The 27,583-nt window shown below is 51.4% G+C and overlaps 2 protein-coding genes across 6 annotated transcripts; one reads left to right on the top strand and one right to left on the bottom strand.

Annotated features, from left to right (window-relative positions):
- Positions 1-772: 772 nt before the first annotated feature.
- SLC30A3 (solute carrier family 30 member 3) lies at positions 773-21,665 on the bottom strand. 5 transcript variants are annotated; one of them, XM_055252225.2, is made up of 8 exons: positions 21,347-21,665; positions 4,929-5,110; positions 4,330-4,476; positions 4,073-4,226; positions 3,323-3,521; positions 2,957-3,062; positions 2,556-2,690; positions 773-1,637 (listed from the first exon to the last, which is right to left on the bottom strand). In XM_055252225.2, exons 1-8 carry the CDS (start codon positions 21,400-21,402, stop codon positions 1,489-1,491), a joined length of 1,128 nt encoding a protein of 375 aa, XP_055108200.1. In that variant the 5' UTR covers positions 21,403-21,665; the 3' UTR covers positions 773-1,488. The 5 variants fall into 5 exon arrangements, with proteins under 5 accessions (XP_055108200.1, XP_055108199.1, XP_063479938.1 ...); XM_055252224.2 differs by lacking the exon at positions 21,347-21,665 and adding an exon at positions 8,985-9,274; XM_063623868.1 differs by lacking the exon at positions 4,073-4,226 and having other exon boundaries at positions 21,347-21,661.
- On the top strand, positions 20,929-27,474 carry DNAJC5G (DnaJ heat shock protein family (Hsp40) member C5 gamma). Its single transcript, XM_063623872.1, is given in 7 exon segments — positions 20,929-21,308; positions 22,830-22,945; positions 22,947-22,981; positions 23,930-24,191; positions 24,364-24,508; positions 26,372-26,485; positions 26,635-27,474. Coding segments are annotated over 6 exon segments (726 nt in total). The 5' UTR covers positions 20,929-21,190; the 3' UTR covers positions 26,422-26,485; positions 26,635-27,474.
- The last annotated feature ends 109 nt before the right edge of the window (positions 27,475-27,583 follow it).

Here is a 27,583-nt window from a genome sequence, read left to right as displayed (position 1 = left end):
GGACTACAGGTATGCACCACCACACCCAGCTAATTTTAAAATTATTTGTAGAGACAGGGGTTTCCCTAGGTTGCCCAGGCTGGTCTTGAACTCCTGGGCTCAAACAACCCTTCTGCCTCAGCCTCCAAAGGGCTGGGATTACAGGCACAGGCCACTATGTCCAGCTTGAGTTTGATTTTTTTAAAAGAGAAAATCAACAATCCCTTAATGAGCCTGATTTTAAGACTTAATGTGTCAAAATATGCAGTTCTTAAGACAAAGGGGGAATAGGTGTAAAAGAGGTCCTTGGTGTTCACAGCCTAAACCTGGACTCAGGGTTGGCTGCTATCAGGGTTGAGGGGTCCCTACCGCTGGACACCTTAGATGGCCTGAGAACCAAGCCCACATCAGTGCTATGGTCTAGCCATTCTCCCTCAAAGGGACCCAGCCTCCCTCCAGCCAGCCTGAGGCCCACTGGCATGCAGGGACCTCTGAGAACGACTGACTCCGAGGGATTCCCTGGCCCCTTACCTTCCAGCCTTCTCCTGCAACCAAGCCCAGGGCACATGGGACTTTCCCTGAGCCAAGGACCCAGGCATGCTGTGAGCCAGGGGAAGGGGAGTAAAGAGACTGATGGCTTTTACCCTCCATCTGAGGGTGGAGGGGCTGGGAAGAGACAGGAGGTCTGTGGGAGGTCACTCCAGAGGCTGGGAAGGGACAGGAGGGATTCTGTTGTTCTCAAGTGACCTATTTGATTTCCCCCTCCTGAGGAGTCAGCACACAGGCTGAAAGATGCAGTGAGACACGAGTTTATTGGTGGAGCTGCAGCGGAGTCCTCCCTCTTTCAGGGATAGCCAAGGGCACAGCACCAACAGAGGGATGGAGAGATAGACCCCCAAACAGACACATGGATGGAGCACTCATAGAAACCGTAGCACAGCCACATAGGCACAGAGACACACAGGCCACAGCACCAAGAACACACACACACACACAGAGACAAAACCACAGAGCTAAGACACACGGACAAAGTGCGGGCTTTGGGGCCCCTGCATAGACAGAGTGAGGGCCATGTGGGGAGGGGGCCCCTACTGACCTCCCCCAGGCATAGGCACACCAACAGCACACAGACAGGCAGATGCCCCCAGCCAGCCAGCCTGCCACACAGACAAATGGACTGCAGGGAAAGGATGTTTGTGGCTCCACATGAACCATAGGGAGAGGGCACCACAGGCCTTCAACACACCCTGCCATACTGAGGCCTGGGAGTCCCCGCCCCTGAACTAGTCACATCTATTCCCCTGACTCCCACCCCACTCCCCGCCACACTTTGGTCTTGCCCACTGGGGCTGGGGCTGGGGCTGAGGCTGGGGAAACCGGCAGGTGGAAGGAGGGAGAGAGGAAGGGGTATGGACCTGGCTCGGTCCCGTCTCTGTGATCAGGGCAGCAGATGCTGAGAGTCTGGGGCTGAGCCTCGGCCTGGCAGTGGGGTGAGGGCAGGGCCATGGCTCAGGCTTGGGGTGGCTCCTGGCAGCGCAGGCACTGGGCCATCTCCGGCTGGTACTGCTCGACCTGCAGGGTGCAACTGGAGAATCCAAACCGGGAGTAGAGCCGGGATGAGGCTTCAGCCAGGACGGCTTCAGGGTCAGCGGTGGAGTCTGTGGGAGAGTGATAAGAGCCGGCATCCATCCCAGGGGAGAAAGAACAGGCAGGGACTGAGATAAGGACAGGGAAAGGGGCTGCACAGCATTAAAGCCAGGCGTGAATGGGAGCCTGCTTTTCTTTCTGTATTGTATGAACAGCATAAAAGTGTCAAATGTTGGAGAGTCTCACCCCAGTCAACCGTGCTAACACACTAAACTCTTTCCAGTCTCCTATTCTTTCCTGTCATTGAGTGTCAACATACAGCTCAATGTTTCAGCAGCCATACGACCTGATTTCCCAGGACAATCCAGATGTTAAATATCTGTCTCATTGTCCCTCTAGAGTTTCCATCAAATATCCCACAAATTATAATATTTTTGGCATCCAAATTGCATGACTCTGATTGCTTCTTGCATCTGGAAGAAACTCAAAAATCCTTTGTCAGCTCATGACTCACCATATATATTTTTAATAGTTGAATCATAATGTAGATGCAATTTTATATTCAGCTTTTTTCTCAGCATTATAACATAAACATTCTTCCTAGTTGCCGTAGTCTTCATAAGCATCATTTTTAACAGTTATGTGATACCTCAGGGTGGAGGTGCTGTAATTTACCTAACTGCCCCATCACTAGACCTGTAGGTACTAATGATCTTTTAAAGGGTTGTTGGTTCCCTGTGCTACTTCAAAGAGGGTGAAACCGTGCCCAGAACACTGCATCCAGTGGATGGAGACTCCTTGTCTCCAACATGCACGAGCGCACGTGCATGTGTGTGTGTGTGTGTGTGTCTGTGTATGTGACAGAGAGACACAGAGAAACAGAGACAGATCAAGAAAGACTGAAACAATTCCAGTAACTCAAGCTATGGTCCCATGTTTGGGGTGGGGTGTGTTCCAGGTAGTAACTAGCTGGGGCCAGTGGGACTCACCGATGGCCAGGTGTGCAGAGGCAACGTGGTAAGTGAGTGTAAGGGCCCACAGGTGCAGCTCATGGGTTGCCCGGACTCCTGGCACCGACAACAGCGCATCCCGCACAGGTTCGAACCCCACATTGCGGGGGGTACCTGCAACAGCACCAGCCACGCCTTACTGCTAGGGCCACTCCTGCCCAGAAGCAGCACCCCCACCACTGGATTCCACCTTTCCTATCCTGTATCCACTCTCCTTTTGACCCCTACAATTCACCCTATGCCCAAATCCTTGTTCCAGCAGCAGACCCCATGAGCCAAGCCTTCTTCCCATACTATCTTCAAAGAAAAAAGTGGTGGCCCAGTGCGAGAGTGAAGTCAGAGAGGGCCACAGGGATGGGGAGCTGTGGTGCCCGACTCACCTTCCATGAGGATTCGAAGAACGTCTCGGAGGGTGGGAGCCGTGGATCCAAGGGCACAGATGGAGAAGAGGAAGGTGCTGATGGGGTCGGCTGCCTTGTATTGAGGCTGCAGAGAAAGAGACCCCTAAGCCCAACAACCAGGGACCTTTCAGAGGAAGATCTAGGGGTATCTTGAACAATCACGACCTGAGAGGCCCCTCAAAACCCTGAAGAGGGGACAGGGAACATGACTTATGTCTGGGAGAGTCCTGGGAGGTGGGAGGGAGGAGCTGGAGGGAGGGGGAAGGAAGCTTTGGGACCTGGGAAGGAGTGGGCTGGGATGTGGTTGTGTGGAGGAAGGCTGGCGCAGGCCTCCAACGATGGTACCTTGAAGTAGATGAGGATGGAGGCAGCCAGTACCCCAAAGCTCTGCAGGAGGTCCCCCAGCACGTGCACAAACGCTGCCCGGACGCTGGTGTTCCCCAGGGGCAGGGGCTCTTCAGGCCCCTCCTCCAGCGGTGCATACTCTGCTCCCCTAGACCCGTGGCTGTGGGGAGGCCCAGCCTGGTGCAGCACAAAGGCCATTCTGAGGGGGAAGCAGAGCAGCTCAGCCCAGGGGCCTGCTCCTGGCCTCCTATGCCCCCATCTCCATGTCTCACCTCCCCAGTAGCCCTTTCCCAGCCCCTGGAAGAAAATAGCGTTTTGCAAGAGAGATAAACAATGCAGCCTGAGGAAAGAATACCAGACTTGGTACCACACATATGGATTCGGAAGCTGGCCCCGTTACCTAAATAGATATGTGACTTGGGCAAGTCACCTGTTGGGATTGACTGCATTAATGGTAAACTAGGGGTAATACTATCTACCTCATGGGGTGGCTGTGGGGTTTAAATGCAATCATGTTGATGAAAGCCCTCATCAGAGTGGCTGGCCCATGGCAGGCCCTTAACAGAGATCTGCTGACTGAATTTTAGGTCTCTATCCCAGACCCTTCTCAGGCACACCCAGGGCAGCCCGTGGAGAGCTGTGTGTGCATGTCTGTGTGTCTGGTGGGGAGGAGAGAGCCAGCTCTCCCATCCTGGAGGAAGACCTCTCGCCCTGGGCCCCACAAGGTGCCTGCTCCATACTGGGACGTACAACAGGTTGGCACAGACTGCGATGCTGGCGGTCAGCAGCATGGCACCCCCCTCGATGTGGTAGTCGCTGTGCAGCAGGCGGATGAAGGCCAGGTACAGGAGGATGCCAGTGACCATCCAGAGGGAGACCACAGAGGCCAAAGCCCCCAGAGTCTCTGTGGGTGGAGGGGGGAGACAAGCTGTCAGAGACCTGCTTGGGACGCTGACAGGTGCCCTCTGACAAGATTGGAGAGTCACTGGGCCATGCAGGGGCCTTACCTGAACGGTGCCAGCCAAAGGTCATGGTGCGGGTGGCTGGACGGGTAGAGAGCCAGAGGGAGAAGAGGCTGCCCATCATGCTGCCCACATCCGCCAGCAAGTGGGCTGCATCGGTCATGATGGCCAGGCTATGTGCCAGATACCCGCCTGCCAGGGTGAAATGATGGAGTCTGCTTCCATTTAGAAAATATCATGTAGTGTGTATAGGCATGGAAAATAAATTGGGGGATATACACCAAAAATGTGAATTGGGGTTTTTTCAGGTGATGGGACTACAGGTATAATTAACTACTGTTATGTTCTTCTTTTCATTCATCTGTATTTTCTTTTCTACAATGATATATTTTATTTTAATAACAAGAAAATAGGGTTTTTAAAAGAAGTCAGCCCTGACCTACTGGCTCCGGACCTCAGCTGGAATTCCCTTTGTTGCTCTGTCCCTCACCCCTCCTACTTCCTGAGTCCTGGGCACCCAGCTCCCCTATCCCAGCCATCCCCATCTCTGCATCTGCACCCAGGAACGTTCCTGAGACTCTGGGTGGAGAGTGGCTTGGGCAGGTGTTGGAAGGATGGGGTTTAAGGGCTGCTCCACAACTTACCGACCACCTCCCCAGCCATGAAGACAAAGCACACGGCACAGGCAGCATACAGCTGCCTCCGTGCATGCAGCCTCTCGGGGGTGAGGCCCGGCGGCGGCAGGGGGTCCCTGTGGCAGTGGTGGAAGGGCATCTCCACAGGTTTGGACTCCTCAGGGAGGGGCTCTGAGGGCTCTGTGAAGAGACTGAGGCAAGCAACATGGTTCAACCCGGGCCTGGCCCACAGACTGGCCTGCTCACTCCACATCCTCAGTCCCCAATGCTGGCCTCATCAGACCATCTCCTTCCCCAGGCCTGGTCGTATCTGGGAGCTGCATGAGCAGAGGGCCACATGAGAGATGGGGGCTAAATGAACAGGTCAGAGCCCAGCCTCCCTTTTCCTTCCATACACAGAGCCATAGAATTTCACAGCTGGAAAGCACCTTACAGACGGTCTAGTCTAACTTTTTTAAGAGATGGGGTTGGCCGGGAGCAGTGGCTCACACCTGTAATCCCAGCACTTTGGGAGGCCAAGGCAGGCAGATCACGAGGTCAAGAGATCGAGACCATCCTGGCCAACATGGTGAAACCCCATCTCTACTAAAAATGCAAAAATTAGCTGGGTGTGGTGGCACGTGCCTGTAATCCCAGCTACTTGGGAGGCTGAGGCAGGATAATCGCTTGAACCAGGGAGTTGGACGTTGCAGTGAGCTGAGATCGTGCCACTGCACTCCAGCCTGGCGACAGAGTGAGAGACTGTCTCAAAAAAAAAAAAAAAAGATGGGGTCTTGCTTTGTTGCCCAGGCTGGAGTGCAGTGGTGTGATCAGAGCTCACTGCACACTTGCGTTCCTGGCCTCAAGCGATCCTCCCGCCTCAGCCTACTGAGTTGCTGGGATTATAGGTGTGAGCCACCACACCCGGCTCTCGTCTAACATTTTATTAAATAAATTAGAAGCATGAGGCTCACAGAGTTGGGGGACACATGGAGGCCAACCAGCTAGTTGCTAGAGCTGAGACTAGACCCCAATCAAATTAATTTCTTATGCTAGGCACCCCAAAATGAGCAGGACTCCTGCTGATCTCTGAGAGCTTTTGGTGAACAGGGCAAGCATGTACCTACACGATGATATACAGCGAAGGTGGCCACTGTCATTAGGGCAGTTAGAGTGCTATCAGGGTTCGGAGGATGGAGGGCCAGACTAATTATAATGAGGAAATCAGGGAAACAGCTGTAAGAGGTAACATGAGAAGGGCCTTGAAGAATGGGAAGGATTTTGATAAAGACAGGTGAATGCTATGCCACGCACGCCAAGGCAGTATGAAGGGAAGGTGGAGTGAAGTGTGGAGTGGGACTCAGCATGTGTTCCTGGCCTTGGTGTGCCTCCTTTCCAGGCCCACCTCCCAGAACCTCCACTCCTGGATCCTGCCCCCGCCCTCTCTAGACACGCAGCTGAAGTGTGGCCCTTTAAGAGATAAGTGGGACGTTGGGGCCAAAAAGTCTGATTCTTGGCACAGAGAACTGATGGCTAGATTCCAGAGCTGGGGTTGTCATGGGAGGAAGGGATGCAGCCTGCTATGGCTGAGGATGGCAGTGGGAGGAGCATGTTAATTGGACTTCAGTCCGACTGTAAGCACCCAGCAGAGCCCATCTTAACTGCATGGTACCATAAGTCTCCCTTGACAAATGAATGGGGCTTGGGACCTCACCTGGGCATGCCAGAGGCTGAGTGAGGTCAGGCTGAGTGCTAAGTCCATTCTGGTCCAATTCTCACCCCTGCCACTACCCAACCTGAACCCAGCAAGGACAGAATTTTCCACAGAATTCAGGACCTAAATAGAAAATACAGTACTAGAAATACTCATGGAGGTGTGACAAGAATACCCACGAGTAAAAACGATGGCTCCAGATAGAAACGTGATCATAGCAGCAAAGTGGGGCAGGATGTCTGGGGCCTTCTGGCTAAAGACAATTCTGCCAAGTGGGTGAACTGAGTTTTGAGGGAGGTAGGGGGAACATTTGGTGCTTGTACAGAAAACTGAAATACTGGTAGATTAATTTCTTGAATTTCCAAAGCCCCATCCAAGACTTAGAATCTGGGCGTGTATGATTCTGGATGTGTTTCCAGAGGAGATGGGGTGGTGAAGGAGGCTGTGAAACCGATTCTCATTCATTCAATGAGGTGCACCAGGCAGAGCACACATAATGAAGCCTGGTCTGGTGGGAAAGACAGATTGTAACAAATGGCTTACTACACAAGGACAGGTTGATGCTAGGAGGGTTATGAACAAAGCACTTTGGGGTGCAGGGAAGGGAGCACTCCCTCACAAGGGGCTCGGACAACTTCACAGAGAAAGGCATGTTTGAGGGGATGAGACCTAGTTGGAGAAGGGTGTTCCAGACATGTAGAATGACAAAGACGAGGTTTGTGGCCTGGAGTCTAAGCGTGAAGTGTCAGGGGAGGGCTGAGGAGGAAAGTGATGGGCTCAAACGAACATAAAGGGAGATATACTGACTGCTTGAACAAATACCTCCTGAGCACAGAGATGACCTTGCTGATGGGAGGAAGAGAGGAGAGGAGAGGAGATGGAGGGGTCTAGAACAGACCGGGCCAGAGCTTCCCTGGAGGGGCAGGTCGCCTTTCAGAAAATGCTGCAGGATTCGGTGACTAATGGTTATATGAGAGTGAAGATGGACTGGAGTTGGAGACGCGAGTCTGAAGCGCAGAGGCTGGGTGGTTTTGGGGGCAGTGGGCAACATTCATTCCCTGGCCTTGTAAGGCACAGCACAGCCAGTCATCAAGGTGGCCACCATCAACAGGCTGCTCCCTTTTGTTCTGCATAAATTGGGCACTAAGGAAGCCTGGCTGTTGGTGTGTGGGGGTGTGGGCATGTGGGGTGGCTACATGCTGTTTTAGAGACGAGGAAAAGCTGTTTCCTCTCCCTGGCCCTCCGAAACCCCCAACAAACAACCGATATTGAGCGGGGGAAGAGAGGTGACGTAGCAGGGGCTGAACCAAAGTCAAAAGGACACCTGAAGAGATGCCAGGCCTACGGCAGAGCCCCCACCGCGTCTCTGCAGGCTCCTGCAGGAAGGGGTCCAGCTCCCTTCTGCTCGCCCCCGCCCCCAACCCGGCTTGAAGGCCCCCACCCAAAGAAAGAGCGAGAAGCACACAGAAGCACCACGTAAGAGACAAAGAGAGAGGGACTAGGAGAGAAACAGAAAGATTGAGAGAGGTGGGGGAAGAGAAAAAGCCGGAGACCCTGCCAAATTCCGGAAACAAATGGACGGTCAGCCGACACACAAGATGGCCCGCGGGGGGTGGGCAGGGAGGCCGGGCGGCCGCTCAGAGGGGCAGGTGGACGGCGGCGGCGGGCGCGGGGGCCGGCAGGGCGCGTTGGCGGTTCTCCTGCCACCCCCGGCCCGCTGTCCCGGCCGCTCCGCGCGCCTCATTTCACACCTCGCCGCCCCCGGCCCCGTCTGTGCGGAGCCGGGAATACCCCCGCTGCCCAGACCGCACCTGCTCCTTCCTCGCCGCCCCCTCGCTTCCCGGCGGCCGTCCGCCCCCCAGGGAACCGCAAGACCCGCGCGGAGCCCGGCCCATCCTCGGGCCCCGGCCCCCATAGCTGGCCGCGGCTGGAGGGGGCGCGCGGAGGGGAGCCCCCGGGGCCTACAGAGGGAGCTCTGAAGCCTGGGCAGCGAGGCGCTCCCGCCCTCGGCCCGGGGCAATGCGGACCTTGGGGCACCGGGCGAGGGCTCCGGCCCGACGGAGCGGCAGCCGCTCCCAGGGAGGGCAGGCGCCGAGGGGGCGGCGGAGGGGTCCGGCGGCTTGGGACGCCGGCCGGAGGGGAGTGGGAGGCCGCTTCACCCGAGGAAATCAGGCGGCCGGGAGGAGGCGTAGCCGGCTGTGTAGGGCTGGGCGCTCCGTGCGGCCAGAGGGGACGAAGAGGGGTGCAGCGGAGCCGAGGGACCCGCGGTGCGCCGGGGCGGCCGCCGGGGCCCGCGCCGAGAGAGACAACGAAATGGACGGAGGGTAGTAGGATGGCGCCCCCGGGCCGAGGGCCAGCCTGGGCTGTCCTACCTCTTCAAACGCAGGCTGCCGCCGGCGCCACCGCGGTCCCCGGGGCTCACCAGGCGAGTGGTCTCCGAGCCCCCAGCGGCGGGAGAGGGCTCCATGTTCCCGTTGCCCCGACCGTCTAGGCCCCACCGAGGGAGGGAGAGGCCGGGCCGGCCCCGCGCCAAGTCCGAGCAGCCCGCCGACCCCCGGGATCCCCGCAGAGCGGCGGGGCCACCAGAGTGGAGCGAACTGCAGCGACTGTGGCGCGCGGAGTCCGAACTGCAGATCCCGCTGCCGCCGGAGCCCCGCCCCGCGTGGGGCGAGCTCCCCAAGCCCCGCCTCCAGGCTCCCCGGCCTCTCCCCATCCTTAAGCCCCGCCCCCACTTCCAAAGCCCCATTTCCCCGCGCCAGAGCCCGGTGAGGGCGGCGGGAGCGCCCCACCACCCGAGTTCTGGAGAACTCCTCATCTCCACAGCCCCGTCCCCCAGGCGAGCTAGCCCCACCTCTGCACACAGTCCCGCCCACCGGTTCCAAGCCTCGCTCCTCAAGCCCAAGGACCTCACGACCAACCTTCGTCCAACGACCACCACTCTGTGCATGCCTGCGCGGGGGTGTCGCCCACCACGCCGTCACCCTGTGGCCCCAACCCTCACGCCGAGGCAGAAACAGGAGCGGACCCATTACCTATCTCCAGGGAACCAGAAAGAACGTGAGGTGAGCGGTGACACAAGGAGATTCCAGGGACTCCAGAAACCCCTCTACGGAGAATCTGGGGTCGGAATTCACGAGCCCAGTCTGCTGCCAATCACTGTACCGCGAATGATCATTTATTTTTATACAGAAACACTGGGTGACAAGCTTCCTGCTCTCCTTCAACCCATTGTTATCCCTGCTTTTCAAATGAGTAAACTGAGACCCAGAGGAAGAAGAGTCCAAGGTCATGCAGGTTGTGAATAAAGGGCCCGGCCTGGACCCCCATCCTCTTTCCCTCCCCGGCTCTGGACGCCGCACTGGCAACTGGAGAGCGCTCACAGTCCTCTTACCGGCGGGGGCGGCCAGTGGAGTCGAGCCGCCTATCTGGTGTCACGGCCACTGTTCACGGAGAGGGGCTGAGGGGCAGCGGGGCAGCGTGTCAGCTAGTGATTCCCATCCTCCACACCTGCAGCGCCCTCCTGGACATGACCGCATTCTGCCTCATTTGGGGGAAACTAAAACCCAGGGGAGGGAGCGACTTACAGCAAAGTCGGTGGCCGAGCCTCAAATCGAAGCTTCAAATGCTCAATGTTCTCTCCCCTCGCACCTGCCGCCACTGCAGAATGGGAGGAGGTGGGAAGAGGATTGTGCACTCGAAGCTGTGACAGTCTGTGAAGAGGAGGGTCCGTAGGAGGAGGGGAGAGAGTGAGCAGGGATGGGGAAGCGTGGAGGGTGGGAATGGTTAGTGAGCCCAGGCAAGAAACTCATCAGCCGCATCCTTCAGAACACACTGGGCGTCCTGAACTTAGGCTTCTGGGGACAGACATCTACCCTCGATATTGTTATTCCAACGAGCCCGAGAGTGCGCTTGCAAAAAACAAAACAAAACAAAAACGGGAGCACGTGCCAGATACAGTGTTTGGAAGTGATGGGGTTAACCCGGGAGAGCTTCGCGGAGGAGGTGAGGCTTAAACGGATTAGGAAAGCTGGGCGGCGGGCTGGCTGTTCCGGCGGGGGAGAGTGTGGCTTGGCCCGTGCCAAGGTGTGCGGGCGGCGCGTGCGAAGGGACTGTCCCGCGCCGCGGCTGCGGAGCGGCACGGGAGAGCCACAGGGGCTGCGCGCGCCCTCCGCGCCGTCCCCGCCCCCGGCTGCGCCAGCCTCTCCTCCCCAGTCCAAAGCCCATGCGGGGTGAGGGGGCAAGGCAGCGAGGGGGTCTTTCTCCCTCTAACCTCCCTTTAAGGCACGGGACTTGAGGGACCTCTGTTTCTCCTCGGGTCACAGGGAAGCAAATTGAGGCGGCGAGAGCAGGAAACCATCGGCCAAGGTCACCTTTTCGGGCTACTTATCAGAGCCAAGGTGGAACCCAAGTCCCCGCTTAGCTATGCCAGGGCTCTGGGTACGTCGGGCCCGGCGCCGTCGGTTTTCTAAGCGCCGCATCCATCCTAGGGCTCTCCCCAATTCTGAGAACCCTGGAGCTGGGATGCGCAGCGGCCACCGTGCACTCCGCGGCTCGGATGCGGCAGCCTGGCCCGTAGCGACCCGGGCGGGTGAGCTCGAGAATGGGGAGAAACTGCGGGGTCCCATGCGGGGAGCAGGATTCTTGGCACGGCTCAGCCGATGACGACAACAGGGGACATAACAACAATGGCTTCCTCCGGGATTTCCCTTCCCGGACAGCCCGCGCGGCCAGCAGCACCGAGTGCCGGGAGGGGGCGCAGACGCCCTCACGTGCCCTGCCCTCCCCTGCCGGGAGCCAGCAGGCGGAGAAGGCAGAGGCGCCTCGCAGCGCGTGGCCAAACGTGCCGCCTCCAGAAGCCGAGGGCGCCGGCGGTGGGAATACCAACCTTCGCTTGAAAATTTATGTAAGGAAAGCTTGGCAGCGAAACAGGATGCTTCCACCTGTTCCTCAAAGAGCTATCAAATGGCCCCGTGAACATCTTTGCAAAGGGTCCTCGCGAATGCCAGGCCTCAAGTGCGATTCTCTGCACTGAGGTCAGGATTTAAGCTGGGCTGGAGATTTCAGGCAAATTTTAAAATGTAAGCATGTGGACAAGAGTTAACACCTGACAAGTCCAAGCCAAGCTGAAGAGCATGGACAGAGGAGGCAACCTGGAGGTCCAACTTCTACTCCATTTTCCACTCAGATGTCACCTCCAGGAAGCCTTTCCTGACTTCTCCCAGACTGGGTATGTGTCCCTCCCTGCTTCTCTCAAGGTTCACACTGTGCTTATCTGATCCCAGCACTCACCTCATGGTGATGAAGTCCTTTGCTTGTCTGTCTCCCTGCTACAGGGCAAGCTCCCTGAAGGCAGGAATTGTTTCTTTCTCATCTGTGTCCCCAAACCCCACTAATGGCTGGCACACAGATTAAGCCATCCCAGAAAAGAGGAGCTAGTTGAGTGGAAGCAGGATGGAGGAAGTAGGATTTTAGCTGGTCACAGGGAGAATGAGGGAGGGCAACAGCTTAAATGTCACTGCCTCAGGGAGGCCTTCCCTGGCCCCCCACACTAGGTTAATTCTCATGTCATACACTCTCATCGCACAATACTTTTTCTGGGTTGTTTTTTTTTTCGTTTTGGAAACAGGGTCTCACTCTGTTGCTCAGGCTGGAGTGCAGTGGTACAAACATGGCTCACCACAGCCTCAACCTCCTGGACTCAAGCGATCCTCCTGCCTCAGCCTCCCGAAGTGCTGGGACTACAGGTGTGAGCCACCATGCTGGGTCAACACACTATTTTTTTCTTTCAGCACTGATCATATTGTAACTAAATTGTTACTTGGGAATTATTTGTTTCATCATTTGGCTTCCAGGCTACCATAATCTGGTTTTCCTCCTACTTCACTGGCTGTTTATTTTCAGTCCCCTTTGCTGGGTCCTCCCCACCTTCTCAATCTTTTCTTGCTGAATTAGCCTAGGCCTTGGTCACTCTCTTCTCTTCTCTTTCCACACTCATTCCCATGGAGCTATCATCCAGTTTCTGGTCTTTAAATACTATCCAATAACAGCAGAAAGTAATGATTGTTGAAGCTAGATGCTGGGTACATAAGAGAGTCACTGTACCATTCTATTTTTGTATGGGTTTGAATTTTTCTATTAAAAAGGATTACAAATAGCCTGGCTGGTGGCTCACACCTGTAATTCCAGCACTTTGGGAGGCCAAGGCAGGCAGATCACTTGAGGTCAGGAGTTCGAGACCATCCTGGCCAACATGGGAAAACCTCATCTCTACTAAAAAATACAAAAATTAGCTGGGTGTGGTGGCATGCACCTATAGTCCCAGCTACTCGGGAGGCTGAGGCAGAAGAATCACTTGAATCCGGGAGGCAGAGGTTGCAGTGAGCTAAGATTGTGCCACTGCACTCCAGCCTGGATGACAGGTGAGACTCCATCTCATAAATAAATAAATAATAAATGGCACGTGTTCGGTGGTGATTCTCAGATCTCTCACTTGGACTCCAAACTCATATATCCACATGTCAGCTTGATGTCTCTTCCTTACTGTTTGGTAGGCAGGCCTATCAAGCTCCATAAGTCTAAAACTGAGCCCCTGATTGTCACCCCATCCTGAACCTTCTCTTTCTGCAGTCTTCCCATGTCAGAATATGGTAACTCCATCCTCCCATCTGCTCAGGCCAGACATCCTAGGGTCATCCTCGACTCCTCTATTTTCACTCTACATCCAAGCTGTCAGCAAATCCTGATCCTGCCCTTGTCCAAACCACCATCATCTGTCTTCTTGGTTACTGCATAGCCTCCTCCATGGTCTCCATGTTTCCATCCTTACTGCCTTATAGTTTATCCTCAACCAAGCAGCTAGGTAAACATAGGTCAGATTTGTCACTCCCCATCATACTCAGAGTACCAGCCAGAGTCCTTCTAATGGCCTGCAAGGGGTCCTACGGAATTTAGCTCCTCTGATCTCATTTCACCCTTCTCCCACCTCACTCCCCAGCCATCCTGGCCTTCTTGTGAGTCCTACAACATACCAGGTATGCTCCCACCCCAGGGCCTTCATATTTGCTTATCTCACCAGCTGTAATGCACTCTGCCAGATGTGCTCACGACCTACCTCCTCACATGCTTCAGGTCTTGACTCAAATATCACCTGGCCAGGCCCTCTCTGCTTGTCCATTTAAAAACTGCAACCTGACTGGATGCGGTGGCTCACGCCTGTAATCCCAGCACTTTGGGAGGCCGAGGTGGGTGGATCACCTGAGGTTAGGAGTTCGAGACCAGCCTGGCCAATATGGGGAAACCCCGTCTCTACTAAAAATACAAAAATAAGCCAGGCGTGGTGACATGTGCCTGTAATCCCAGCTACTCTGGAGGCTGAGGCAGGAGAATCACTCAAACCTGGAAGGCGGAAGTTGCAGTGAGCCAAGATCTTGCCACTGCACTCCAGCCTGGGCAACAAACAAGACTCCATCTCAAAAAAAAAAAAAACCCAAAAACAAAAAAACACTGAAACCTCTCCCCAGACATTCTCTATTTCTATTCCTTGTTTTATTTTTCTCCATAGCTATCATTACCATCTAACATACTGCATATTTTACTCATTTTGTTTACTGTCTGCCTCTCTCGCCAGAATGTAAGCTCCATGATGGCAGAAATTCTGTCTGTTTTACATGCTGCTATATCCCTAGAACAGGGTCCGTACATAATAGTACCCAGTAAATATTTGTTGAAGGTCTTAATAAACTCTGTCTCCCATATTAGGCTCTAATCTATGAGGGAAGAAAAAGAGTTTGACCACTTATCATTGTATCCAAGGTACTAGGCATATATCAGTGCTTGGTTGATATTTGTTAAGTAAGTGAATTGATTAAGGAAAAGAACAGTTTATGGGGAGAAATGGTGTGACAGCAATGGTACAGAGGTGAAGAAAAACAGAAATATTTAGTGAGGAGACCCGTTTGATTGCTGTGAAAGGTTCACTTTAGGCCAGGCGCGGTGGCTCACGCCTGTAATCCGAGCACTTTGGAAGGCCGCGGCGGTGGATCACAAGGTCAGGAGATCGAGACCATCCTGGCTAACACGGTGAAACCCCATCTCTACTAAAAACACAAAAAATTAGCCGGGCATGGTGGCAGGCGCCTGTGGTCCCAGCTACTCCGGAGGCTGAGGCAGGAGAATGGCGTGAACTCGTGCCACTGCACTCCAGCCTGGGCGACAGGGCGAGACTCTGTCTAAAAAAAAAAAAAAAAAGTTCACTTTAGGACAATAGCAGACAATGAGTTTGAAGGGGTAAATTGGCATAAGGTCAGAGTTCACTGCCAGATTTCAAAGGTGGTTTTGCATCCTATGTGATGCTATGAGCAAAGTAGTAAGATGGAAGCATGCTTTAAGAACAGTGATCTGGGAGCAGTATCCAGGATGAGGCCAGCAATGGGGAGAAAAGTTAGGAGACTAGGACACCAGCCAGTGTGATATGGAAATCCTTTAACTGGGGCGCATCAGGGCTGTGGGAGCTGAGAAGAAGAGACAAATGAAAGAGAGATTTTGAAAAAAAAAATTATCAAGCTTTTTTAACCTAAATTTGGGAAAAAGAATGAGTCTACAGTCTTACACATAGTCGTAACATCAACAGAAATGCAGAAACAAACAAAAAAAATAGTCTGGGGGCAAATTATGAATTCAGATTTTAGAGTGTGGTTTTTCTTTCTCTTTTTCTTTTTCTTTTTTTTTTTTTTTGGAGACAGAGTCTTGTTCTGTTGCAAGGCTGGAGTGTAGTGGCACAATCTCGGCTCACTGCAACCTCAGCCTCCCGGGTTCAAGTGATGCTCTTGCCTTAGCCTCCCGAGTAGCTGGGACTACAGGTATGTGCCACCACACACAGCTAATTTTTTTTGTATTTTTAGTAGAGACAGGGTTTCACTGTGTTAGCTAGGATGGTCTCGATCTCCTGACCTCGTGATCCGCCTGCCTCAGCCTTCCAAAGTGCTGGGCTTACAGGCGTGAGCCACCGCATCCGGCCTTTCTTTTCTTTTTTTTACAAACCCTGCATGTGGCATCCAATGGAGTGTGGTTTTGAGGCAATAGAACACTGGCATGTGGATGACACCAAAGCACAGTTGTGACAGCAGAAGCCATGGGTGTAGACTGACTCTCTAAAGAAGAGAAGAAAGAGCACAAGCAGAAGCTTAAGGACCAAACTGCAGAGAAAATCCACAGTCAGAATTAGCCAGGCATGGTGGTGCGCACCTGTAATCCCAGCTACTCAGGAGGCTGAGGCAGAAGAATTGCTTGAACCCAGAAGGCAGAGGTTGCAGTGAGCTGAGACCGTGCCACTGCACTCCAGCCTGGGTGACAGAGCAAGACTCTGTCTCAAAAACAAAAAACAAAAAAAAGAAGAAGAAGAAGAAAAGAAAATCCAGTCAGGACGTAAGAGAAGGAAGAGGACCCAATAAGGGAAACAGCAAACGTATCAGAGATGTAGGAAGAGAACCAGAGAAATGTGCAGAGCTCAAGAAATGAGAAGACAGTGGGTTAAACAGAAAGAAGTGATTTAAGGGCCAAAGTCTCTTCCCAAAACATAACCCGATGTTTTTCACTCCATTTAGTCATTCTGCCTGAAATTTTATCTGTTATTCCTTTTGCATTGATGACAATTAATGACAATTAAGAGGGTGAGGTATTAACTGTCTTTTCACTATAATCTAAATTACAGTGTTTGAATAAGATTGCTTTCTCTCTACCCTGAGGGATGAGATCATTCTATGAAAGCAATAGTTTTTATTAGAAGTATTAAAACAGGAAATGAGAGTGGTAATTTTGGAGTTCTGGCTGCTTGGGAGGACTGGGGGCGGTGTTTTGGATAGCCAGAGGGCAGCATGATGGCACCGGGTAGGAGAACAAGAAAATGGGGTTCTAAGAGGCTGAGGAGAAGGATGTAGAAGCATGGAAAGACACCAATAACAATTTGCAAATCTTAGGGGAGGGGAAGGACCCTGATTTTTCCTTTCTTCCCAGGAACAAAATGAAATGCAACCTCTCTCCTTATAAAATTAGGAGATAGGATAGAAATAGCTAGTATAATAATAATAGTGATAATAATAAAGCATGTGCCTTGTGCTTTATTCAAATTTAATCCTCATAACAACCCGAGGAGACAGACACTATTATCTCCAGTTTACAGGTAAGACAGGTGCTGTTAGCCTAGTGTTGGGTCTGCAAAGTTTGGGGTTGCAGGTCAGAGAGGACAGGGACATGAAGCAGTCTCCTTTCTAGCTGAAAGCCTTCCACCTCCCATCCTGAGATGTCTGGCCTGGGAAGCAGAGGCAAACACAATTGGGTGGGTGATGGTGGTTTTGATCACATGTAGTATACATGCCTTCTGCCGGGGGAGGGGAAAGAGGAACGTTACCTGACATCACCCATAAGAGGATGTGAATATCCCTCACAGCTTTGGTCTGTCTATAGACTTGGATTTTAAAGTAGGAAGGAACAGTCACGGTGTAGATACTGAACTTGGAGTCAGAAAAGTCAGGTCAGATCTCACTGGATAACCTTAAGCAGGTCAATCCGTCTTTCTGGGCTGCACTTTCCTCAATTATAAAATGAAGGCGTTGGATTCAAGTTAAATCTCTGAGGTCCCTTCCAGCTCAAAAACTGTACAATTTGAGAACCTGGTGGTTGAATGTGACAAATTGTGATCTCTCTCTCTCTCTCCCACTGCATATGTTCCAGAGCGTGGTATTTTGGGTATAAATAGCCAATGTCTGCTGTCTGTATGTGTGTGTATTCCAGCTATATGACTAAAACTTTAGTTGTTTGTGGGTAAACAAGGGATGCTTCTTGGTTTTCTTCATGAGAGACCAAATGGCTCTGGGTGGTAGTAAACAAAAAGATCACTGACTCAAGGTATGATGGGAGGGCAAATGATCCAAGAAATGGTTTTAGTCTGTAATCATTCTTTGGCAGTGATTTTTGGTTTTTTACTTTCATTCTTTTTAAAACCAAATCCAATTAAGTCTTGACATCAACCCTGTGAAATGGCACAGGTTTTTATAGAAGAGGAAAAATAGACTCAGAGATGAAATGATTTGTCTAAGATCACACAGCCTGTGAGGGCCAGAGCCAGAGCTAAGATCTAGGGCTTCTGATCTCCGGCTTGTGTGTTCTTCCTAGGACTGAGCTGGGTGTGAGAAGAGCCCAGGCATAGAATACTCAGTCAAAGAGGCTCTGGTTTCTAGGTAAAGGCAAAGACGAGAGCCACTGGCCAAGGGAGGCCAGGCCGACTGGGCCGTGCTACTCCCATCTCTGCAGCTTCCTGTCTGAAGTGACATTCTATTCAGAGCAGAGCCTCGCAAGACTTACAGATAATGGCTATTTCAAGAGCTATGAACTGTGATTAGTTAGAATGTCAGAGGGCCGTGATAAGAAGTGAAAACATTCTGCAGCCTCTGTCAAGATGCAAAAGGTGTTTACTAACTCTTCCCAGAACCGAATTTGCTTTCTTTCTCAGGGCTCACTTCTATGAAGCAAGGATGCAATCGCCTCTCGGGTTGTTGTGAGGATCCAAAGAGATAATTAGGTAAGAGTGTCTCGGAAAAGCCTCACATTTTTGCTTGTTCATTCAATCAACCAACATTTACTGAACACAGGAAGTGTGTTAGGAACTGGAGGGAATACTAAGACAAATAAGTAACAGGGAGTTCAGGATCACGTTATTATCTCCCCTCTCACCTTCTTTCTGTATCATGGTTTCTTCTTGTCTAGGACCATATGAGGGAAGATGGGCCCTGTAGTCTTGTCCAATTCCCTAGCTAAGTGCTTCTGTCCCAGGGAATTCTGAGCCCAACCTCCAGGTTACATTGGATCAGCAGAGGGCCCTCAGCTATAGCTCATTCAAGAAATCATTCACTCACGTGAGCCAGGCATGGCTCTAGGTGCTGGGGATACAATGGTCAACAAACAAACAAGGTCCCTGCCCTCGTGGAGCTGTCACCTGGGGAAGGCAGCTTTTTTTTTTTTTTTTTGAGACGGAGTCTCACTCTATTGCCCAGGCTGGAGTGTAATGGCATGATCTCGGCTCACTGCAACCTCCGCCTCCCAGGTTCAAGTGATTCTCCTGCCTCAGATTCCTGAGTAGCTGGGATTACAGGCACGCAACACCACACCCAGCTAATTTTTTTATTTTTAGTAGAGACAGGGTTTCACCATGTTGGCCAGACTGGTCTCGAACTCCTGACCTCGGGATCGACCCGCCTCGGCCTCCCAAAATGCTGGGATTACAGGCATAAGCCACTGAGCCTGGCCAATGGCAGCTTTTAAATCAATATGCAAATAAACGTATGTTCACCAGCTGGGCGTGGTGGCTCACACCTGTAATCCCTGCACTTTCGGAGGCTGAGGTGGGCAGATCACTTGAGCTCAGGAGTTCAAGACCAGCCTTGGCAACAGGATGAAACCCTGCCTCTACCAAAAATATGAAAATTAGCTGGGCATGGTGGTGCATGCCTTTAGTCCCAACTACTTGGGAGGCTGAGGTGGGAGGACTGCTTGAGCCCAGGAAGTTGCGGCTGCTGAGCTGTGATTGTGTCACTGCACTCCAGACTAAGACCTTGTCTCAAAAATATATATATATCTATATATAGATAGGTAAAGATACATATAGAGTGTGTGTGTGTGTGTGCGCGCGCGTGTGTGTGGTTTGCAGGCTGTTATGAGGTGAGGAGAGAGGAGTAGAACCCAGTTTAGAAGGCCTCTCTGAGGAGGCCTGAAGCTGAGATCACTGAAGGATGAGAGGTCAAGCCCTCCAGGCAGAGGGAACAACGTGGTCAAAGGCTCTTGAAATGTGAGGGAACACGATGTTTTCAAATAACTAGCAGGAAAGAGGAAAGCGGTGGAGCAGAGCCCAGAGCAAGCAGGACAGTGGTTCCAGAAAAGACTGGAGAGGGATGGGCAGGACCACGCTGGGTCTTACAGCCTGAGGCAAGGAATTCGTTACAAGTGCACCTCTAATGCCTTCTGCTCTTTCTACCCGGTGCTGGGGAAGAAATGAGCTGGTTTGTTCTGCTAGTTCTGTCCTCCCATGATAGTCATGAAAGCTTGGGGGTTAAAGAAATTTGGCATGAGACAAACCACCAAAAAAAAATTATCAGCTTCAGCTTCTTTTTAAGTGAGTGACCTCTAAACTCATCTGACCCAGAGACTATGGACTGGGTGGGTGATGCAAAGGTCTTCATCCCCTCTCCCTGCACTGAACACAGGCCTACAGAAATAAATTAATTAGTTCAGCAGTCATCGTGTCTGCTGCAGATGGACTCCTTAGTTCGTTTGCTTAGATGGTTCTTGAGGTGGAATACTGATTTACAAGTGCACCTCTAATGCCTTTTGTTCTCTCTACCCAGTGCTGGAGAAGAAATGAGCTGGTTTGTTCTGCTAGTTCTGTCCTCCCATGATAGTCATGAAAGCTTGGGGGTTAAAGAAATTTGGCATGAGACAAACCACCAAAAAAAATTATCAGTTTCAGCTTCTTTTTAGGTGAGTGATCTTCAAGGGGTTTGGCGCAATGGGGGCTAGCGCAATGGCTTCAAGGAGGCTGGCACAATGGCTCACGCCTTCAAGGGGGCTGGCACAATGGCTCACGCCTGTAATCCCAGCACTTTTGGAGGCTGAGGCGGGCAGATCACTGAGGTCAGGTGTTTGAAACCAGCCTGGCCAACATGGTGAAACCCCGTCTCTACTAAAAATACAAAAAAATTAGCCAGGCATGGTGGCAGGCACCTGTAATCCCAGCTACTTGGAAGGCTGAAGCAGGAGAATCACTTGAACCTGGAAGGCAGAGGTTCCAGTGAGCAGACATTGTGCCACTGCACTCCAGCCTGTGTGACAGAGTGAGACTCCATCTCAAAACAAAACAACAACAACAACAAACCTACAAGGGGAGGAAAATGTGCACAAATAACTGTAATAAAAGGAAGAGAGTGATAAAAGCTACAAAAGGGTTAACAGATAAGCATTTTCCAAGTAATAAAGCTTTTTCTACTACATGTTACAGGAGCCATTGAGTGCTCTTGTAAAGAAAACCAGCACTACAAAGTAGTAAATTATAAGTGATGCAAACACTACCTCCTGTAGAAACTCACAGGAAGGGAGGCCAGGTAGAGGCATGCTCCCACGCCTGCAGGTGGGGATGCAAATCCTCCTTCTGCTACCTTTCTGGAAGAAAGTTAGCAATAGAGATCAAGAGCATAAAAAAAAAAAGAAAAAACAAAAAATCATTTCGACCCAATAATTCCACTTCCAAGAATGTATCCTTAAGAAAAAAAATTAGAGATTTGTTCACGGATTTCTGTTGAATTTTCCTTATAAGGTTATTATATTATCAAATAGAAACAACTGAAACAGCCAAGCTGGGTTACATTATGGGACATGCTCATGATGGCATCATATTTAAGTGACGTTTTTGAAGCACGGTAGTGACTTTTGGAAAAGGCTCAACACATTTTAATGAGATGTGCAAACTCATCATTACGATATACTAGGAGAAATGCTTTGACAGACGAAGTGGGAACAACTGGGAGAGTGAGTGATGGAGAGTCAGGAACAGGGGCATACGAGTTGGGTTTTCCAGGTTGTGGAGGTGTTTCCGGGTGGAAGAGAAGGAGGGACCGAGCGGAGAGCCCTAAGTCCTGAAGACAACTGGGAAGGTAACACACCTCTTAAGAAGGGCATGCAGCAGCCATACCTCTCATCCGCCACGGTCAGCAAACCCATTGTGTTTCCTGGAGTGAGTTGGGCCATCAAGATGGGTGGTGCCCTCCTGCTGGAGAAGAAGGGTTCGGCGGGAATCCCTGCCCCAAGGCCTGGCAGCAACCCTCCTCTGCTGCCCTGGGCCGCAGGCCTGCTAAGCCCTCCGCTATCGCTTCCCTGCGCGCAAAATAAGTCCCAGGGCCAATGTGGCCTCCCCACCCACTGCTTCCGGGGGCGCCAAAAAACGACCTGCCCTGACCCGCAGCGCCGAAGCTGCGCGCGCACGCGCAGTCAGCTGCTGGACCCGGCCGGTGTGAAGTTTCACACCCAAAAGGATGAAGGGCACCCACCTGGCTTAGGAGAACGACTCCCAGGTAAAGAGCCAGACCCAGGTGAGGAGTCGGCACAGGGTCAGAGGTGCCCTGCACGCTGAGAGCTCTCCCTTTGAGCTCCTTGCCTTGCTTGGTTCTCCTGGGCCGCAGGCCTCTACCCTGCTCTCTGGGGTTCTGCTGCCTGTTCCTTGCCAGGTCTTTCCGACAGCAACGGCTTTTCTCCCTTCTCCAGCCCCTGAGTCCTCTTTCTCCTCTCCCCACTGTCCCACCTCTGAGGGACAGAAGTGGGGTGATTTGAGAGCAGGAGACTGGAGGGAAGAAGCGAGTCCGGGCCTAGCTGCAAGCACTCCCCGCCCCCGCCCGCGCCAGGCTCTAGGACACTTGACTTCTGTTAGGCCGCACACGGTTTGGTCTGAAGTGTTTCTCTCTTAATAGTTGTGGATTGGCGAGGCTCGATGGCTCACGCCTGTAATCTCAGCACTTTGGGTGGCCGAGGTGGGTGGATTACCTGAGGTCAGGAGTTCAAGAACAGCCTGACCAACATGGTGAAACTCTGTGTCTACTAAAAACACAGAAAATTAGCCAGGCGCGGTGGGGGGCGACTGTAATCCCAGCTACTCGGGAGGCTGAGGCAGGAGAATCGCTTGAACCCAGGAGGTGGAGGTTGCAGTGAGCCGAGATCGTGCCATTACACTCCAGCCTGGGCAACAAGAGCAAAAAACTCTATCAAAAAAAAAAAAAAGAAGAAGAAGTTGTGGATCTTTCTGATTCCTGATCCTGTCCGTTCAGGCTGGGGCCGCTCTGGTCTTTCAAACCCAGCAGTGAGCTTGGACAGACCCAGAGGTGTTTACTCCAGGTAATAGGAGCTCTAGACAAAATCAGGCTCTTTTCCTGGCTTAGACCTCTCCTTGCTTACAGCACCTCTAGGATGTGGGATGTCTGGAGGTCTGTGTAGCTGGAGGAAATGTAAGGAGAAGATGTTTCTTCCTTAAAATTGGAATCTTTCTGATCACCTGAATTCTCCTGCTAGCCACAGATCCCACTCACTGTTATCCTTGTCCTTCTGTCATCGTTTACCTGCCTAATCCCTGAAGGTAGTGAGTTTCCTGTCACTGGAAGTGCACTTCTCCATGCTCTTACTTGTAGAAGTTCTCACAGATGCTGCTTCTCCTCTGGCTCAGATCATGTCTACCATGAACGAAGCAGCCCACCAGCTGTCCAGAAGTGGGACGAGCCTCTATGCAGTGCTGGAGCTTAAGAAGGGGTGCCTCACCTGGAGACATCAAAAAATCCTACAGGTTCAGACCTCAGCCCTTTATTGATCCTTGGAATTTCCCCCTTAAACCTTTTTCCTTCTGTATCTGTTTTGCTATGTGACTCTTCTTCTTCTTCTCTTTTTTTTTTTTTTTTTTGAGAGGAAGTCTCGCCCTGTCGCAGAGCAGAGACAGAGACTGAGACTGTTGAGAGTGTGGTGGCACTATCTTGGCTCACTGCAACCTCCGCCTCCCGGGTTCAAGCAATTCTCTCACCTCAGCCTCCTGAGAAGCTGGGACTACAGGCGTACACCACCACGCCTGGCTAATTTTTTTATTTTTAGTAGAGACAGGGTTTCGCCATGTTGGCCAGGCTGGTCTCAAACTCCTGACCTCAGGTGATCTACGCGCCTCGGCCTCCCAAAGTTCTGGGATTACAGGTGTGAACCACTGTGCTCAGCCTATGAACCGTTTGTTTGTTTGTTTGTTTGTTTGTTTGTTTGTTTGTTTGTTTGTTTTGAGACAGAGTCTCGCTCTGTTGCCCAAGCTGTAGTACAGTGGTGCAGTCTCGGCTCACTGCAACCTCCACCTTCCGGGTTCAAGTGATTCTCCTGCCTCAGCCTACTGAGTAGCTGGGATTACAGGTTCCTGCCACTATGCCCAGCTACTCTTTTGTATTTTTGGTAGAGACAGGGTTTCACCATGTTGGCCAGGCTGGTCTCAAAACTCCTGACCTCATGATCCGCCCACCTCGGCCTCCCAAAGCGCTGGGATTACAGGTGTGAGCCAGTGCACCTGGCCCTATGACCCATTTTTAAGTCCCAACAAGCCCTCACTTTGGGGCCAAATGGCACCATCACCCTCTTCATTATAGTATGGGAAGGAGTTTAGACCTTGGATGCTTGCCTCCATCCTTTGTACCACATCTCATGCATTCCTTCTGCACTCTCTATAGATTAATCCATGTCATTCATCCTAAGCCTCCTTCCCCAGCCATTCTCCATTGCTTCCCCACCCTCCTTTTGGGTATCGCCTGGGTAGGAAACTGGCCTTGCAGTATCATCCCGACAAGAATCCAGGGAATGCTCAAGCAGCAGAAATATTCAAAGAGATCAACGCAGCTCATGCCATACTGAGCGACTCTAAGAAGCGGAAAATTTACGACCAGCATGGCTCATTGGGAATGTATCTGTATGATCACGTTGGTGAAGAAGGCGTCAGATACTATTTTATTCTGAATAGTTGTTGGTTCAAGGTACACAATTCTCCAAGTCCCTTAAGAATAAGGAAAGAAGGGTGACCTTCCTTTCCTTATGACAAATGCTTCTGTTGTCTCATTTTCTGGGTGCCAGGAGGATTGAGGGAGGGAAGCTTGAGCAGTCATATAGAAAACTGCTGGACTGAGGCCATTCTCGCCTACCTTTTAGACACTTGTCATCCTGTGTACTCTGCTCACTTGTTGCTGTTTCTGTTGTTGCTGCTGTTTTTGCTGTGGAGCACTTAAACCACCACCTGAGCAGGGTAGTGGGAAAAAATATCAGCAGAATGTCCAGAGTCAGCCTCCAAGGTCAGGTGAGAACTGTAAGCAGGGACTGTAAGGTAAGAAATGTCTGGATTGGGAATGAAAGAAATGATTGGGGTCGGGCACAATGGCTCATGCCTGTAATCCCAGCACTTTGGGAGGGTGAGGCAGGTGGATCACCTGAGGTCAGGAGTTCGAGACAAGCCTGGCCAACATGGTAAAACCCTGTCTCTACTAAAAATACAAAAATTAGCTGGGCATGGTGGCACCCGCCTGTAGTCCCAGCTACTTGGGAGGCTGAGGCAGGAGAATCGCTTGAACCCAGGAGGCGGAGGTTGCAGTGAGCTGAGATTGCGCCACTGCACTCCAGCCTGGGAGACAGAGCAAGACTCCATCTCAAAAAAAAAAAAAAAAAGAAAAGAAAAGAAAGAGGCTGGGCACGGTGGCTCAAACCTGTAATCCCAGCACTTTGGGAGGCCGAGGCGGGTAGATCATGAGGTCAGGAACTCGAGACCGGCCTGACCAACATGGTGAAACCCTGTCTCTACTAAAAATACAAAAATTAGCCAGGTGTGGTGGCGGGCGCCTGTAACCCCAGCTACTTAGGAGGCTAAGGCAGGAGAATTGCTTGAACCCGGGAGGCAGAAGTTGCAGGGAGCCAAGATCATGCCACTGCACTCCAGCCTGGGCAACAGAGTGAGACTCCATCTCAAAAAAAAAAAGAAAGAAATGGTTGGGGGTGAGAAAGACCTGTGAAAATGGCAGGTTAATTCCTAAATATGATAATTTCAAGTCTTCAAGTCTGGCACTGGGACAAAGTGAAGGAAAAAAAAAAAGATCGATATGTTTCTGTGCACCACACAACAGACTGACAGTTTGAAGGTAGTAGTGTCAGCTCCTGTTAAGCTAAGGAATGGGGTGGGAGAGTGTGTCTAGAGAGAATAGTAGGTGAAGACAGATTTGAGGATGCAATTTTCGTTGTTGTTTTGTGGGTGGTGGTGGTGGTGATGTTGAGATGTAGTCTCAGTCTGTCACCCAGGCTGGAGTGCAGTGGCGCGATCTCAGCCCATTGCAACCTCCGCCTCCCGGGTTCAAGTGATTCTACTGCCTCAGCCTCTTGAGTAGCTGGGATTACTAAAAAATTAGCTGGCTAATTTTTTATTTTTAGTAGAGTCAGGGTTTCGCCATGTTGGCCAGTCTGGTCTCCAACTCCTGACCTCAAGTGATCCATCTGTCTAGGCCTCCCAAAGTGATGGGATTATAGGTGTGAGCCACTGTGCCTGGCGGGATGCAATTTTTTCCATCTACTCAAAAGAAAGGGCCAGTTGCAGTGGCTTGTGCCTGTAATCCCAGCACTTTGGGAAGCCAAGGTGAGCAGATCGCTTGAGCTCAGGAGTTTGAGACCAGCCTCAGCAACATCATGAAACCTAGTATCTACAAAAAAAAAAAAAAAAATACAAAAGTCAGCCGGGCATGGCAGTGCACACCTGTAGTCTCACCTACAGGGGAGGCTTAGGTGGGAGGATCACTTGAGTCTGGGAGGCTGAGGTTACAGTGAGCTATGATCATGCCACTGCACTCCAGCCTGGGTGACAGAATGAGACCCTATATCAAAAAAGAAGAAGGAAAGGAGGAGGAGGGGGAGGGGAAGGGGAAAAGGAGGAGGAAGAAGAACAAGAAAAGGAGGAGGAGGAGGAGGAGGGGAAGAGGAAGAAGAAGAAAAGAAAAGAAAAAAGAAAAGGAAAGTCAGATCATTCCCACCCCAAATAAACTTTTATAAGCTGATTGAACTTCACACCAGTGCCACCTGGTGATGTTAATGAGTAACTGCAAGGTAATGGTTTTCTCATCAGTACACTACAAAAATTTACTAAACGTTTGTATATGTAAACATATATATAATTCCATCATAGGAGCCAAACGTGATTTTAGAAGCGAGGAAAATAGCGAAGATGATTTTTAAGAGATGAAGAAGGATGAGATATGTAAACCGAAAGGCAGCAATAGTTATCAGATAAGAAAAGCATGTAAGCTAACATCAGATGAGTCATTAGTAGAAAGTTTACATCCTTATAGCATGGACTATGTGTTTATATCCTTACATGTAGGGGTTTGCTTTAAGTTCTAGGTAATTATTCCTTCTGATTAATAAAGTGCCACCTTCTTCCGCCACTAGGTGCTGACCCAGTGAGGGTGCCTTCTGCTGCCCAGTCCCCTGGACACATTGAAGAGAGGAGCAAGTAGCCCTGTCCTGACACTGACCCTGATTTGACCCCTCTTCTTATAAGAATCTCAAGAATCTCTTCAGAAGCATTGATGACGTTGGTCCCAGTAAGGCCATCACCTCTGCCCTTGGTACCACAACTCTGTATGGGGTTGCCCAGCTACTCTTCTTTTTAGCTGCAGTCCCAATTTTACTCCGTCAGAAAGCAGCCCTCCCCTCCCTTCCCTTATGAGGTCTCAGGCAGTGGTGGCAGATTTTTCCTGAAGAGTTTTTTTCCTGTGTTTGCCTTGTTATTGGAACCAATGCCAGCTGGTAGGGTCCCTGAGCCCCTTGCGATATCACCACCAAGAGCCTGATAACTGAGCAGGGTGGATCCTGTCCCTGGAGCTGCTGCACCAGTTAATTCTCCCTTGTTGCAACTCTGTGTACCAAGAACCCCTAGCATCAGCCTCATTCCTAAGCCAATAACGCCTTTATGGAGCTGGTCTCACCTTCTGGTGCCCACGGCCGTTGGCATTGCCAGCCTCATTCCATGCCACTATGAGTCAACTCAGGAAAACTGCGAGTGCATTTGAGGCTTAGGGGTAGTCATTCCATCTTTAGATTATCCTTGGACTTCAGCTACCAGCACAGCATGCATTAGCCTTGGTCCTGTAGGTTAACTGAAGTTCAAACATCAGTGCCAGCTTGCCTCCATCCTTTTCACATCTTATGCAGGCCAATTGACGTATAATTTGTTCTTAAAAATAGGGGCATGAAATATGTGATCCGGAAAAGATTGTACTTTCTGGACTCTTTTCCCACTCTTGCCTCTTTGTGCTGCTGTTTCATATCCTCCTCACATCGTGTATTTCCCACCCACTCAGGGTCACAGCCTACTAACTCCTCAAACTTCTCTCCC

Source organism: Symphalangus syndactylus, chromosome 18, assembly GCF_028878055.3.
Source record: "Symphalangus syndactylus isolate Jambi chromosome 18, NHGRI_mSymSyn1-v2.1_pri, whole genome shotgun sequence".
In the NCBI taxonomy this organism is placed as follows: domain Eukaryota; kingdom Metazoa; phylum Chordata; class Mammalia; order Primates; family Hylobatidae; genus Symphalangus; species Symphalangus syndactylus.
The sequence above is the reverse complement of the archived record's forward strand: the minus strand, read 5'-3'. Positions and strand labels throughout refer to the sequence as shown.